The following is a 17075-nucleotide window of genomic DNA, read 5'->3' on the forward strand; positions in this document are numbered from 1 at the left end:
TGCGACCCTTTTCCCCGCTGTGTCGAACTTGCGACTTTCTTTGTCTGGTGGTGGTGCATCTCCCGAGGTGTGTGAGTTCGCCCTTTTGTGAGCTGCCCCTACTACCACTGAGTCTGGTGTTAATTGCTGCGTGATGTACACATGGTCTGTTGGTGGCGGTTTGTACTTTTTCTCCACCCTTGGTTTAATGGCCCTGCCTTTCACAGGCTCCTGAAACACTTGTTTTGAGTGTTTCAGCATTCCCGGTAAGATAGGGAGAATCTGGTACTGGCTATGTGTGGACAACAGTGTATTAAACAGAAAGTCATCCTCTATTGGTTCTGCGTGCAGGGTGACATTGTGAAACGCAGCTGCTCTTGACACCACCTGTGTGTAGGCAGTACTGTCCTCAGGTGGTGACGGTCTCGCTGGATAACAGTCAGGACTGTTATCTGATACAGGCGCATCATAAAGATCCCATGCATCAGGATCATCCTGACTCATTCCTGTATGAGTTGGAGACTGCATCATTGGTGGAGTGGCTATCGGTGATGGTTGTGGTGAGCGTTGTGGTGATGGTGGCGGAGTTATTTGTTTTGCCACCTTTGCTTGTGGTTGCTTGTCTTTCTCTTGGAAGGCAAGATTCCTTTTAATTCTGATTGGAGGGAGAGTACTGATTTTCCCTGTGTCCTTCTGAATGTGGAGCCTCCTTTGAGTGTAATCTGGCTCCCCTGCCTCTAGCTCCTGCCCAAATCTGTGTCCTTGCATCTGTGAGGACAGGCCCTGTTCCTCTGTGTAGGAACTTGGTTTTGGCTCCGAGGCCGGATGTTTCGGTATCGAAACCTTTTCAACCGTCTTTTTCGGCTCCAAAGACACTTTTTTTCCTTTCGGTGTTCCGATCTCTCGGTGACGACTCATTTCGGTGCCGCCCTCTCGGTGTCGAGATTGCTCTGACCCGGTGTCTCGGGGTCGAGTCTGTTCTGTGCCGGTATCTCGACCGGAGTTGGATGACTTCGACACATGTGTGCCCTTTTTCGGTGCTGATGGTCGGTCACCTAATTTTCGGGTTAAGCCATGGCCTGTTGGCGATGGCGTCCCCTGGGCTTTAGTGAATCTTCTGTGAGTTTTGGGCAGTGACGTCTTACTCACGGTTCTCGGCGTCCACAATAGAGAAGGTTTCTTCTTCTTCCAAGTGTTGTTGACCTGCCGACGCCATTTGTAGTCTTCTTGCTCTTCGGTCTCTTAGCGTTTTTCTCGACCGAAACGCTCGACAGGCCTCGCAGGTATCCTTTTTGTGTTCGGGAGACAAACACAAATATCAGACCAGATGCTGATCTGTGTAAGGATACTTGTTGTGACATTCGGGCAGAAGCGGAATGGGGTCCGTTCCATTAGCCTTGAAGACGCACCAGGTCGGGCCGACCAGGCCCCGCCAGGGAATCGAAAACCCCGAAGGGCCACCGGAGCTCTTCAAAATTCCATGTCGATCTGTTGTAACTAACCCGATACCGAACGCAAACAATACCGTCGAATTATCCGAGATTTAGCTAACTTTCCGAACCGAAATACGGAGCGAAGAGGAACACGTCCGAACCCGATGGTGGAAAGAAAATAATCTAAGATAGAGTCGACGCCCATGCGCAATGGAGCCGAAAGGAGAGGAGTCCCTCGATCTCGTGACTCAAAAAGACTTCTTCGAAGAAAAACAACTTGTAACATTCCGAGCCCAACACTAGATGGCGGGATGCGCACAGCATGTGTATCTGCAGCTACACATGCCATCGAACATATATATATATATGAGAAACAATTCAATCAAACAGAGTCTTGACAGCGCCAGTGACAAAGGAGACCACTACTTTTTAGTTCACAGAGAAATATATATATATATATATATAGTTAAAGTTATCTCAAGTAACTATAACTTGTGCCCTAAGATAAATATAACTCGCACTCCTGCCAGGCACAGTGATATTATCAATGATGTCGACTTAGATGTCATGAGTGATATAATAAGTACTGTTATTAGCGGTGCATGGAGGGTGTGAGTTATAGTTGCAGTATGGCACAAAGTTATGATTACTTGAGATATCTCTAGCTCTAACTGGTGAATTTCAGTGTTTTTTAGAGTTTAAAACATTATTAGTGAAAATGTAACCTAACTATAGTGTGATTTTAACCTTTGGGTTTTTCAGAGAATTCCTATGTTTTTTTTTATTTGAATTACTTTTTAATTACCACACATTTATCCAAATTCCGCCGTGCCCAGGCTCAGGCCATGCACAGATGTAGGTTGGGTAAAGGGCATGCCTGCAGGTCAGGCCCTGCAGCCACACCCTGCATTCATAACCCAACTCAGTGCAGGTCATTTGAACATGCATGGCGGGGTTTGACCACAGGTCCTTCAGCCAATCTCTTGCATGGAGCCAACCCCCGCTGCGCTTGGCTGTTGGCCATGCACAGTGTGGGTTTGTCCACAAAGCCTGACCTGAAAGCCAGGCCGTGTGGCCAACCCCTTGCATGCAGCCAACTCCACATTGCGCATGGCCAGGCCCTGTGGCCAACCCTCCAAAGGCAGCATACCCCACACTGTGCATGGGGTTTGACCAACAAAATATAACATATATATATAAACCTTTCTATCTAAATATAGCTGTCTATATCTATCTATCTACATATAGAAAAAATTACAAAAAATATAAAATATATGTATCTATATAAATATATTGAAATAAATATATCTCTATATTTATATCTAGATAGATGGATAGATAGATAGATAGATAGATAGATAGATAGATAGATAGATAGATAGATAGATAGATAGATAGATAGATAGATAGATAGATAGATAGATAGATAGATAGCAGTGTCGGCTGAAGCCAGGGCAAAGTGGCGGGTCAGCACAAAACAAAAAAGACACACAAAATACCCTCAAAACTGCTACATCTCCGCCAGTTCGTCACTCTTCTGCGTCCCTCGCTAAAGGCACAGGCTCCCAGCCTGCCCTACACCAAATCCTAACACTAATCTCATGCTGCTGTCAGCATTAGAGCAGCATCAGAACTGGCCTGAGTGCTCTTGATTTGCATTCCCAGGCAGACTGGGAACCTGCTCTCTGCAACCGGGCAACACAGTGCTAGTTTGGAGACAGCTCAGAGCGCATGTCTCCATGACAGCAAAGCGCATGTCTCCATGACAACCTGGCAACAAAGTGCCAGGTTGAAGACAGCTCAGAGCGCATGAGACCCCCGTCTAAACCCACATGCGCACTGGGGGGAGTGCACCTACCACTTCCCCTGGTGCCTGTCATCCCCATGGCCCACTACCGAAAATTAAAACAATAATAAACACAGTTTATTATAGTTTTATTTGTCAAGTTTGTAGCTGCCACTGCTGGCAGGGGGTGGGATCCGCAGCTGATAGATAGATTTGAACTTAAAGATAAATAGGGTCCCACATGTGATAAGTATGAGAAGCCAATGCCAATGTCCATGCAGGGGTATTCAGTTACTGTTTGGTGGTTGACATGAGATAATTAAGACCAAGAAGATGCAAGGTATACAGGTTACTTTTCCTATTAAATTGAGGTGCGCAGGGTGGTGTTTCAGGAGCAGGAAGAGATGTTGAACTGATTTACAGGAAACCTACTTTGGTTGGAGGGTGAGGAGATGGGGGACCATGGCTGTGTGCTAAGACCCAGTGAGAGATGAAAGGGAGAGTGGTCGGTCCGACCAAATCTAAGAATTATGTGGGCTGTCCACACATCTGAAATTTCTTGCACCTATGGACCTGCATAGGAACTAATCGAGGAGGTGCAATGTGGAGAAAATAAGTGAATTTCATGTTTCAGTGTACATCAAACACGCATGCATTTAAACTTGCACTTGACATCTGTCCCTAATGGTGGGACTAGCAGTTAAAAGTGGGAAGGAGGAAGAATGACCAATGTGTGAAGGTTCAGGTGGATAACTGAAATGGATAGATGGAAAGGATCCAGCTATCAGGGGAGAGGATACAATTGCCAGAGATGACATTGATGTAAATGAGGTATTAACATGCAAAATCATGAGCTTCCTTCAATGACCCATTACATAAACATGTTGCCTTTAAAATGAATACATCATTTGCTGTATCTATACATGTGGGATGTTTTTTCAAGAGTAAAGCGATCACATGTACCAGACCACAACTATTGAAACTGCAAGTTCAGTAAAAAGACTAATAGTTTCAAATGCACTGCACGTATTGGCTGATGATTTTCAGATATAATACAAATGTCATTTTCTTACAAACCTGTCGAACATCACGGATGTAAGTCAGTGTACTGCCTGCAATTATAGCTGTTATGCCTTATAAATAAATACCTGGGACCCGCCTAATAAGGCTAGACAGACATTCATATCTGGCCCCTCCTTCTCCCCTTCCTGCGTCTGCTTCCTGGACCTCTCCCCAGAGTTTCACCGGGGAGAAAATGCATGAAATTGATGTTTTTGCAGCCAAGGGGGAATTCAATTTGAAAATCACCTCCATGAAACTCTCGAGATGAATGATTTGCTGGGATATCCAAAGTTCAGCCCTAATTTGTTCCTGATGTTCTCCTCTGAATCAACCTTGCTTTAATGGGGAGCTGGGAGAAAGGAGGTGTCTGTGTCCAAATACAGGTTTCTTTATGTTTTTTTTTAATCTGCATTTTTTTCTGTGCAGAGAACCAAAAACAGATTTTATATCCTCCAAATGGCCCGTGCCACATGCTCACCGGATGAAGTTGCGACGGACTTAAATCTGTTGAGGGGGAAGGGGGTGGTTAGAGACAGTGAGACAAAGTACTGGATTTTCTGCTGTGTAAATCAGCTTCAACGAACTAATTGAACTTTGATTCTGCTCTTTCATTTCCTCCGACTGGCAGTCTTCATTCGAACTAGCAGAGAATTTCCATTCACATCCGAGCAACTATGGCCCATATTTATACTTTTTTAGCGCCTCATTTGGGTCACTTTTTGATGCAAAAGCGGTGCAAACTTACAAAATACAATTGTATTTTGTAAGTTTGTCCGGCTTTTGCATTAAAAAATGACGCAAATGTGGCACTAAAAAAGTTAATATGGGCCTATATTTCTTTTTCTACCACATCACCAAAACAAATTTGAAGGGGTGGCAAAGGCCAAACCCCTCTTTGAACACACTGGGGAAAATGGATACTGGGGTATATTTAATAAATGTGGCGCTGTAACTAGTGCAGCGCCACTTTCCTTGGGCCCCTTAGCGTCCCCCTACCGCCACCGTTTGTGCACCACATCTAAGATAAGGCACACCAGGCGCAGGGTAGGAGGCAATAGCATCATTTTTATTGACGCAATTGATGTACTCTGCAGGAATAGCGCCAAAATATTGGCATTTGGCACTACCCTTGCAGAGTACATAGGGACCCATTTTAAATAATGGAAGCCCCCTTTTAATGCATGCACTGAGCAGGCGTTAAAAGTGCCCTTACAAATGATGCAAGGAAATCTGTTAGATTTCCTTGCACCATTTTGTCTGCCCCAAAACAGGGGAACCCCCCCTCCATTTGTATACATTATGCCTGATGCAGGCATAATGTAGAGCAAAGGGTTACAAAGTGGCGCAATGCCTGCGTTGTGCCACTTTGTAAATATGGCGCGAGGATTTTGGGCTCGTTGGGCCACATTAGCGTAAAAAAACAAATAAGGTAATGTGGCACAATGTGGCACTAGGGGCTTATAAATATTCCCCTTAGGGTCCTTGTAGCAAAGGTAGATATAAACTTCTTCCATATGTTTACTACTAAACCTAGGTGTAACTCTACACCTTTTCACTATTCACTATTTCCAAGTGCAGATTTAAACCTAGCTGTACATTTAATGGTTTCTATCTCCCAGTGCTTTAAAGGGGTTGGGGGAGTGTTGTGTCTCAAAAGGGGCATATTCAAAAAAACGTAAATAGAAATCCTTGTGACTTGCTCCCCCCCCAACACACACACACACACACACACACACAGAAAGCTAACATTAAAACATGTAACCTAAAATCCTATGCTTGACATAGCATTCCACCTGACCAGTATTAGTGAGCTTTCTTGTAGTTGCATCCAGACAAGTCTCACAGCAACTGACACATATACGTAAGCAAGAACTGTTGGTGCTACTAATGCTTGTTGGCTATATCAAATAAATGAGTAACAACAATGATTGTGGTTGGAATAATTACAATTGAAAATATTTCCATTCAAAATATGCAAAATTGTGACAGAAACATTATTATAGTGTGTGGAAGAGGTAGTGGCTTTCGAAGTGTCTGAATCAGTCCTCTTCTACCCTTCACATCATTTTCATACAGTCTCTCACTTTGCTAGACATTTCTCACTTTTTACTCCTCACATCTTTCTGAAATTTTCCATCTGCATATACCACACTTTGCTGCAATTGCAACTAGTGCATATGCAACCACTACTTTATGCACTCTGCAGAGAGGTCAAGGAGTGGATATATATGTAATCTTCACAACTCTATTACCCACTGACACTATGAAACACTTACATTGCTTCTGCTTCAGAGCTCTCAATCGTGTCCCTTTTGGACTGAATGCCCTTTGTCAAGCCACTTGACAAATGCCATTGGGCCCAAACGTATTGTGTAGCATTCTGGGTGCAGCAATAAATCTCGGAATACCACCTATGAAGTAGTGTGTCATTTCTATTTTGTGCGATAATGAGCAGTGTTTGGAAAGCTGATGAAACGCTAAGGGTAGGGTAAATGTGATAGGCCATGACAACAAAGAGTAAACTCATATATATATATATATATATATACAAGTTACCAGTGGTGGTCACCACAAGGTGGTTATAGATAAGACTACTTGTCCATAGAAAATGTGTTTTTTGGTTTGCCTATAACTTTAGAGCCATTTTCTCAAAGGCAGTGTGCATCAGGGGGTTTGGCTTTACATAAAAAAATATTACTTCAAATGAAGAAAACCCTAGAAATTCACTGAAAGCCCTCCCCCTCTCTGAGTCTTTAAAGGGCCCTCGGGACCCCACTTCTCAGGGCTGGCTCAGTTACTGTGTCCGAGCCTACACCCAGGACACAATAGTTACCCTGCCTGCCGGCTCTCTGCATGCTGCTCGAGAGTGCAGCTGTTCTTCGCATGCTCCCTCCAGGTGGGAGAAATATCTGTTCTGTTTCCCTGCCCGCAGGGGAGGGTGGCACGCGTCCCCCTTCCCGAGCCTCCTTAGGTCCCAGGGACCCCTTTCCTGGGGCCTAATTGTGCTTAAAAGGGGAGCGGGGTGTTGTCCTCATCCCTGCACCAGCATAGGCCCAGAAGACACATCCTCCTGAGCAGTATGTTATTTAAATGGGGTGGGAAGGCCGAGCGCCCCCTCCTAAAGCTTCTTGGGCCCTGTGGACCCCTCTCTCAAGGCCAGAGGTAGGGAAGCCCGCAAACCACATGTTGGGTTCATAGGGTGAGCCCCAAGGTCCCCACACCATCAGCCGGGTCCCTGTAGGCATCCAAAAGGGCGTAGCTGTTTTTGCATGCTTCCTCAGGGCAAGAGCAATTTCTGTTCTGTTTCCGTGCCCTCAGGAGTACAGCCAGGGAAACAGAACAGATGCCTTCTACCAGCAGAGGGGGGGCAGCATGTTTAAATCTCCCATCATGTGAGAGAGAACATGCTTTCTTTGCCCACACTTCTGCAGACAGGGAAGGCATGTTTGCTAATGTTTGGCAGGAGATTTTAAAATGCTCCCACTAGGTGGGAGAAAACAAATGCAAGCAGAGAAAATACTGTGTTCTGGTGGTGGAATCTCTGGTGGTTGGCAGGGGCTCCTGTTCCTCCTGGACTCTTCATCGACTTCTGGACTTGGTTTCCTCTCTCCACAGGTCTTCAGGTCCAGGAATACATTGTTGGCTTCTTGCAATCTTGCTTGGTTCTTGCATAATCCTTCACCACGACTTCTAGTGTGTTCTGAGGAAACTTGCTCTTCTTTGCTCCTGTTTTCCTGGGCTCTGGGGTGGGGTATTTTACTTACCTTTGGTGTTTTCTCACACTCCCAGCGCCCCTCTACACACTACACTTGCTTAGGGGGAATCTGACTTTCGCTTTCCACTATTATAGTATATGATTTGTGTTGCCCCTAAGACCATTGCAATCTATTGTGTTTTTCACTGTTTGCACTATTCTATGACTATTTAGTAACCTGAATTTGATTACTAGTGTATATATTGTGTATAATACTTACCTCCAGTAGGAGTATTGCCTCTAAGATATTTTTGGTCTTGTGTCACTAAAATAAAGTACCTTTATTTTGGTAACACTGAGTATTGTCTTTTATTGTGTATAAGTACTGTGTGACTATAGTGGTATTGCAAGAGCTTTGCATGTCTCCTAGTTCAGCCTTGGCTGCTCTGCTACAGCTACCCCTAGACAGCCTAAGCTGCTAGAACACTGCCTACATTTCACTAATAAGGGATAACCGGACCTAGTGTATGGTGTAAGAACCTTAGGTACCCACTACAAACCAGGCCAGCTTTCTACAGTGTGCCTCTTGCTTATGACATTGATGTTGGTGTGTTTGTTGTGTTGTGCTGCTGCGTGCAACAGTCAGGTGAGTGTTGTTCTGTGGCGGTTGCTGTTGTGATGTGTGTAGTTGTGATGTTGTGTGAGTGTGTGTGTGTGTGTGTAGTTGTGTAGTATGTTGTGGTTGCGTTGTGTGGATGCATTGTCAATGGTGTGTGTATGTTGCATTATGGGTGTACATCAATGTGTGTTTGTGACATGTACATGTTGTGGTGGAATGTCAACGGATAATGGTGTGTATGTGGTGTATGATGCAGGGGGAGATATATGACCTAGGACAGTGTGTGTGTGTTTGATTTACCTGTATTTAGTAGCCACTGCCATTGTCTGATGTACTTTGGGTCCCGCAATGTCCTCCCTGCGTAAGAAAACCACCGCCAGTACACCGTCTGCAAGACTGTAACATCTAAATACGGTGGGCGGAACACCGTTGACTTGACGGGCTTCTCGGGTGCGCTGCACCGCAAAGATCTAAATCAGGTCCTCTGTCTTGTCAACACAACACTGCACAACTTTACCCTGAATATCACTGGTAGGCTCTCTGCCTTAGGAACTGACGTTCAGTCACATGTCTGCTAACAGAGAGTTATTGTTCCCCCATGGATTCAGATACAAAAGATGCAGTGGCTGATTCCTTCATTAACAGGGCTTCATTAACTCTAACTACTTACCCAACCACCTAACATTTAAAACGACTACCTCAGACTCAGGCAGTCCCCAAAGATGCACCTTTCCTCCTAAGATTTGAATAACGCCTCTATCTCAGGATCATCTTATCGCAGTTTTTTTCTAGTCCAACAGTCAGACATCTCAGATCGTCTGCCCTGTAGACTCAGTTCCGAGCTTCTGAATCCCCAAACCTTTGGCGGCAGTGTGAACTATTGAGTGGTACAATTATATGACATTGGGTCGGAAAGCCTGACCATGACACATTGCTTTATCTGAAACTTGAACCGTTTGGTGTCACTCCACTAGGGCTTTCACACGACCAATTGGGTGGTAAGTAGCACTTAATAAAACCCCTAAATAAATAAAAAGCCTCCGTGTGAATAGGGAAAAGAGGTGTTCTAACTGTTTTTTCTTCCGTAATCCACGTTATTTCACCTACATTACTCATTTTACCCAAAATGCACTTGCCCTGTATTTTGCATTAAAACTTTAACGTGAAGATTGAGTCTTCATGTGAAAGTCATGTGAGATGCTGGTGGGAGACTTGCTCAACATGACAATGTCTGGGGATGCAGAACCCATTGGTATCGGGTCCCCGCAGAATATCTTCTACTTGAACAAATGTCCATCCAGGGATAAATTACATAAACAAACATAACAGCCTGAAGCAAAAACAAATAAGTTAAACACCCATACTCGAGAATTTCAGAGGGCTATGCATGCCTAATGACAATTTTACTCAGGTTTAAAAGAAAACCGTTGCAGATAAGCACAGAATGTCACCCAATATTTTTCTCTGCAACGCTGAATAAATTCTGACATTCATAACAAGAGACGCTGACAGTAAATGCAGACTCGTGAATGAATCCCCTTGGGCGCAGGTGGAGCTCTCACGACAGGCACTGAAGAGGCAGCTGCGGCCTCTGAAGAGCGCCCACTTAAGACCTGGGGCATCGCGACCGCAATGCTCAGCCAGAAGCGCGAGCTCGCTTCCACCAACACGCACAGGTTGACACATGTGGGGACAAGAGCAACAGAAGCAGGTGACAAATGGAACGAGTAGGCCGCACTTAACTGGCACACAAAGAGCTACTGTTGATACATTGCACTTGTTGCGTTTTGAGATTAAGGGCTAAAAGGAAATCTGGCAAAAATAAAATCTAGGCAGCGGGGTGGTCTGCGTGGGCAAACCATGCATCAACAAGGTGTCCAGGAAGCTACACAGAATTAATAGTAATTACAATACAATGTGAAGTTATGGAATCAGTTCCCCACACAGACTTGCTACTTCTGTAAATACCTGTTATTATTATCCCAACTCAATAGTATTCATTTTTATCGACCTGGTAATATTAGTAGAAATTCAGGGGAACAAGCCCTCAAGAAAGATCTAGTGATAAATCACTGGTAATACTGTATGGGAACATTTGAAATCAGTTGATTTTACCCATTTATGCCTTTCCAACATATGAATGGGAATAGCTAGCAGTAATCATGCTTAATTTCTATTGGTATCTAAGAAGAAATGAGAGGTTTAAAATAATACATTGGAATAGAAAAGAGCACATTTAAGCAAACTTGGGTGCGGTCAGTAATTTAGTGATTTGATGCTGAGTTATGGCCTGTGACGTTCACCGTCTGTCCTCAGATGGTCCCTACTCTCTTAGGAAGTATTCTGTCAACTGAGCCAATAGGGGTGCCCTCTAAACAGAATACATATGGTCTGCCCAATTCTAAATGAGGCAGGAGGACCATCAGTTTGATGGACTGGGTACACAGTGACATTTGTGAAGAAATCCTCCCAGCTATCCCTCAGCAGATGAGAGCCTTAATGGTAGATACTGCAACCCCATCCAGACTCGAGTATGCCAAAGAATGTTACCTGTGGCTACTACTTAGAATCTGACCAAAGTACAACATCTTTGGATCTTATCTATTAGTCTGTTTTGTGCTGCATACATTTGAATATGTGATGGAGGTGCATCATAAATTTAATTGGCTTCCGGCAGAACAGAGAACTGAGTTAAAATTCTTATGCCTGGTACACTAGACTCTATATGGCACATGTGCTCCTGGAAGTCACACCCAAATTTCATGATAAAGCCCTTCATACTCTCGCCACTTGTCCTCCCACACTATGGCATCAGCTCCTAGTTTCAAGCAAGCCCACTGAGAGACAGGGCCTTTGCTTTCTTGCCACCAAGTTGTGAAAACTTTTGTCACCTGCGCTGTATCACCAAGCATACCTACTTCTGCAAAGCCTTGGCTCATCTTTTTAAGTAATTCTGACGTATTCTTCTATTTAGCATTATTAGACAAGTTCAAGCCCCTTGATGCCATTTACCACCCTTCATTTGTTTTGGTGGCTTTGGTCAGTTTTTTTCTTGATGGAATTTGATATAACCACATTCCTCTAACTACACAAAAAACAGTACAAAACGTGTTAACTGTTTCATAATCTGACGTCCACACATTTAAATAATTTCCAGGCAATAATAACAAAAAGTCTGTCAGGATTCAAACCTGCCTTAACAGGCTACACACCGTCCCCAAGAGCAGGTGGCTAAACAACAAAGATAATTCACAATCCGAGTTACTGTGGATTTTCAGAGCTTCATTTATACCACAGTCGCTGACTTGTGAGACTTTTTAAGTCTCGCCACCATCCCACCACATCTGAACTACTCTTTTGAAGTCCAAAGAAAACACTACAATGAAAAAAAGATAGTAAAACATTGCAAGTCAAATGGAAACATTTCTTGTTCTCAGGTTAACATCACTACCCTAATTTATAGCGAGACAGTGAGGCGAGAGGCTCAATATCCAAAAAGTAACTAATATCTTATCTCTCCTCATGAGTTTCCACATTGTGCACTTTGTTTTGGAAAGATTACTTTTAACATTTTTGGGAACTAAGGGCCAGATGTAGCAAAGGGTTTTACCCATTCTGTGTCTATGGGAAAATGTGTTCGTACATATGGCCCTAAATCCATAGTTTTGACACATGTTCATAGCCAAAAAGGTGGACTCCAAAAAAAAGTGGACATGGAATGTGTACATTGTCTTCAGTATTCTACTAAAACAAAAGTCTATGCAATGATGTAAACAGACAATTTAATTTCTGTATGACACAAAGTAATTTCATTTCTGAAACAAAACTGATCTCAGCAATGCTGATAAATTATTAAAGTAACGTCTTAGTGTCTCTTAAGAATGCACTTAATCCTAAAATTTTACATAAAATAAACAAAACCCTTGGAATGAAACATGTGCATAAAAGCATGGAAGTATTTGAATTAAATTTTAAAATAGAGTTTAAAACAATAATCCTCTTTTTCAGTGGGAGATTTCCTTTTTTGAAGTGTGAAAGAAACGCTTCAGTTTTAAAAGTTAAATGAGAGACCTACTTAGTGCAAACATTTTCCAACAGGAACTTTCTTTTGCGCAATAGCACTTATTGTCCACATTCCTATTGGCCAAAAGTCTCTTTTCCCAGAGAATCTGAGTCAATTGGCAAGGTTCAACAAAACTCTTTTTCACAAAATGATTTCTAGATAATGCCACAAAGCAGGAGATATGTGCCATTGCCCTCCTATACGGCATCCAGACGGACCATGCTGTGAGAACCAGTTACATAAATCAGCTGAGGATTAGAACACAAGAAAATAAGGCAAGAAAAGGTAAGCAATGGGTAGGCTGTATGTCTTTTTTGCAAACAGACAGTATGTGCTGTCTGGTAGGCGAGACCTAAAAACTAAGGAGCTGTAGCTTGAATTTGCTTTCAAATTGCACAAAAAAGACAAGCTTGCACATAAAATAAAATAAAATAAAAAACTATGAGATAGATATCATATTACTTTCATTAATAATAACCCTCATATCAAGCAAAGGAGATTAGGATGAATCTCACATTAATCAAATTCAATGGCACTGATTTATCATTGCTCAAAATGAGAATGCGTTTTATTAATCTCACATCAAATAAAGGCGATTAAGATACAAAGCTTGAGTGGACTGGCAAGCAATCTCTTGAGAATCGATGTTTATACGCTCTGGTGTGAAGGCTTGTTGACAATTGCTTATGCGTGTTTATCTTGTATAAATAAAATTAAATTTAAAATAAAAATAAAAAATAGAGAATTTCAAAGTAAGCAAGGGCCATAATGATGTATATCACAATAAAAATAGGTAGTACAAGTGATTCGTACAGTGCACACAGAGCCAAAGTAAAGAGAGGCAGTACGAGGGAATGCCACAATATACATAGACAGCACGTGCCCATTACTAAAAAGCAATGAGTGTTAATCTCATTTACACCGAGGTACTATCTGACAATGCCCGCCATCCTTGAGACTGAAACCTTCAGACAAAGGCAGGGCCGGTGAATCCAACAACTCTCTTATACAATAAGAAGGAATCCCAACGTACACACCGATAAATAACAATGAAATGAATACGCGCAGAAAAAGTAAATGGTTTTTACAATATATACATATGGCAAATGAGATGGAAGTTTACACACAGACACTGTGCCTGGCCAGATATTGAGCTGAACTCAAGGCCGTTTGCCTCGTCCAAAAGGCCCTTAACCTATCATATGGCTCCGACCTGTCGCCATAGCGCTGGTCAAGTAAATGCCTAGGGTCAGATTGAATACTTGTCCGGGAGGACACGCATGTTTTCAAGCAGAATACCCTGTCTATATGGCTTATCTCACTATTCCCGCCTCTCGACCTCGACTCTGATGACAGCAATTTCAGGAAAGTAATTAATGTAAATTTGAACGTCAAGACCTTTGGGTCACTTGAAAGTTGCCGCTACACTCAGACACAGAGTAGGTTTCACAATACATAATAACACAAAGTGAGATGAAGCTCCAGGTAAAATGAGAGCGAATCACATAGTGCAGAAAGACTGTGTGAATGAATTTCTATAGACAGTGAGAGCTACTCTCACATTAAAATAGATAGGGAAGTTACGAGGTAACTAGGAGATGATTAAAGAACAACTAAATACAATGCTCAAGTTAGAAAGAGCGGATCGCGTTGTAAATTCCTAACCCGACTTTTCATCTATCGGCAAAAGTGCTTTTATGCACGTAAAAAAGTGAAATTGACTGTGTAAGAGCTCGACTTCTGCCAAGCGAAATCGCGCTAGGAAAATAGAGAAAAAGTAGTCCACGATCCGACAGAAAACAGCGAGCCTCGCATGTTTTCTGTACTTGGTCGCTGCGCTCGAGGAGGGCTAACCACCGGAAAAGGCATGACGTGTGCGTGCCTTCCACTAATGAAAGCAAGCAGATTTTACTAGGCAAGCCCACGAACCAATCAAACACACTGACGTGACATCGACAAGGCTCCAAGCCCTTTTCTAATAACTAAAGCGTCTCGCTGCGATACGCATGCGCGAGCGCATGCAATGCAGGCTCGACCCTAAAAAAAGACAGTACATGAAGGCAATGGAAATCAAAGGAATTACGCATCGGAATTATTAGGGAGAAGAATGAATGCATGAAGACAATGGAAAGTAGGAGTTAAACAGGAAAGATATAGATATATACTTAAAGGTGGAAGAGAGAAAGGGATCGGGGTAAAAGTTTGATTGAAGAAAGGGTGTGGAATGCAAACAAAGGAAGTGATGAAGAAAAAGGAGGATTGGAATAAGACATAGACCAATGGCTGGAGCAGATTTCTAAAAAAGGGAGAAAGTAAATAACTTCCTTTACTGGAGTGGAGTTAGTGGGAGGGTAAGGCTAGGAAGAAAGAAAGAAGGATGCATTGATAGTCTTTTGTACTTACCTGGATCCATTCATGTGATCATATTCCCTCTTGATATTCACCCGTGCAGGCTGGTTGATCCACTCTTGCTGTGGTTGTAAGGGGTTGATTTTGTGAGGTTGTCCATAGTCTGGGTTCCCTGAAGCAGTCATGTCAGTCTTTGGGATGTGGGCTGCAGCGCCGTATGTTGACTCGAAGAGTGACTGGTCGTCACTCACTATCGACAGTGCCTCCTGGTGGAAGAAAAGAAACCGAAACACATTAGTTCCACAGTAACTGAACCAGGTGCTAGGGTCCCACACAAGCTGCAAGCATGGCTGCCCCATCACACACCCATCGTGAAAAAATATCATTGCCTTGAAGGATACCAGTCACGTGGATGTATGTTGTCTGCACACATATGGATCTATCTGCCCTCATTTTACCATTACAGTACCATCTTTTGTAATTGTTAGCATGTATGTGCCCCAGAGGGAAGATGGACAGTAAACACAAAAAACCATTATACCTCCTCTTTTGTGTTGACACATTTCAATTGCTGAAGGATAAATTATCCAACTAATTGCCCTATGATCTCTGATTGAATACCAATGATTACTGGGATAGCCTTACATGTCAAGGAAATGTTTTAGCAGCTGTACGAGCATATCAAACCCTAATTTATAATTCCAGGCAAAAGTAATTTAATTTTAACGGACATAAAAATGTAGAAGTTATGGCCCTGGGACTATAGCCAATGTTTAATTTGGATCTCGTGTTGCCAGATGAGAAACGCTTGCTGTACAGTGTCAAAGAGTGCTGAGCTCTCCTAGCCCTAATTCAGTACACTAGCAACATGATAAATAAATTATACATTTCATTATTGTGTGTTACATCATTTTTAAATCTCGCCTGTGACAGGCATGCACTCTCATGTTTGAGAGCTATTGTATATAACAAGGTGCTTGAGGCCGCCCATTGATTACATTCATTGTCACTCTTATTTGCTGCCTTCTAATTGGCCATAGCGTGCTGGCTTCACTTCCTCTTATTTTGGCTGGAGCATGGAACAAGAACTGGCAGCTTCAGATTGTTTGCTGTCTTTCTATTGATCACGCTGTAAGTGAGGTGGTTCTTTTATTTTTATTTTCTTCTGCTCTGTCATCTTTGTTGAACCTCTTGCCATTTGTATACTATGCCACACACATTATACTCCTTTGAAATGGATGCATACTGTAATAAAAGATTTTATCTCCTTTTATTGTGACTACATATGTTATCTGCTTCCAAATACATTTTCACTAAGACATGGACATCAACGCAATTGCTTTCTTTATGTGATAGGATTTTTTGCAAGATGTTTTTTTTTTTCTTTTTCACACATGGGGAGGGGGAGATTAACTGATTTGCTGAGAATCACAGAGGTGCTGTGCTGAGACCTAACAAGCATTGGTAAAGCCAATAGGCCTCGCCTTTGAGACTATTGGCTCCTCCATTGCCTTCTATTCATGCTGTACAGCATAGACATTGCTGACTCTGGCAACAATGTGTAGCTATGCTAAACAGCAGTGTGGCTGCTGAGCAACATGGCTAAAAATAATAATTAAAAAAGGACTATAGAGCATCCAGCACTAATGTACTTAAAAACACACACTGGCTGCTTTGCCAAATGCTTGTTTTTGCAAGTGGCCATTTGAAAGCCCTGCGACATTGAAAGCTAACGAATGCAGCAAGTCACCTCGTGTCTATGCTGTTAAAGCTATAGCTCATAGCAAGGGACGTTTTCCCAGTAAAGTCTTGGTGTCTGTTGCAAGCGGCTTCCTGAACTTGTTAATGGGATCTATCATTAACATGGCAGACATGTATGTGTATGTATGTGACTGTTTGTGTGTTTTTAGCATGATTGGTAGATGTATGTATGAGCTACATCTCCATCAATCTCTTCACTGCAGACACAGTGTGTGTTTAATAAAGTTACACTTGTCTAACCAAAACTCTAATTTCTTAAGTACATAATACAGACTTTTCGTATCCTTTAAATACAGCCAACAAAGCAATGAAGTCCAGTATTTCACTCA

General features: G+C 42.7%; 1 protein-coding gene across 2 annotated transcripts in view; it reads right to left on the reverse strand.

The window, feature by feature from the left end:
• Positions 1 to 17075, reverse strand: part of FLI1 (Fli-1 proto-oncogene, ETS transcription factor) — a 334273-nt gene that overhangs the window by 169912 nt on the left and 147286 nt on the right. For both annotated transcript variants that reach the window (XM_069224503.1, XM_069224504.1), the window contains exon 2: positions 15040 to 15251. In XM_069224503.1, the coding sequence (XP_069080604.1) occupies positions 15040 to 15251 (212 nt within the window). The remainder of the gene's footprint in view (positions 1 to 15039; positions 15252 to 17075) is intronic.

The sequence above is a fragment of the Pleurodeles waltl genome, chromosome 3_1 (assembly GCF_031143425.1).
Source record: "Pleurodeles waltl isolate 20211129_DDA chromosome 3_1, aPleWal1.hap1.20221129, whole genome shotgun sequence".
NCBI lineage: Eukaryota > Metazoa > Chordata > Amphibia > Caudata > Salamandridae > Pleurodeles > Pleurodeles waltl.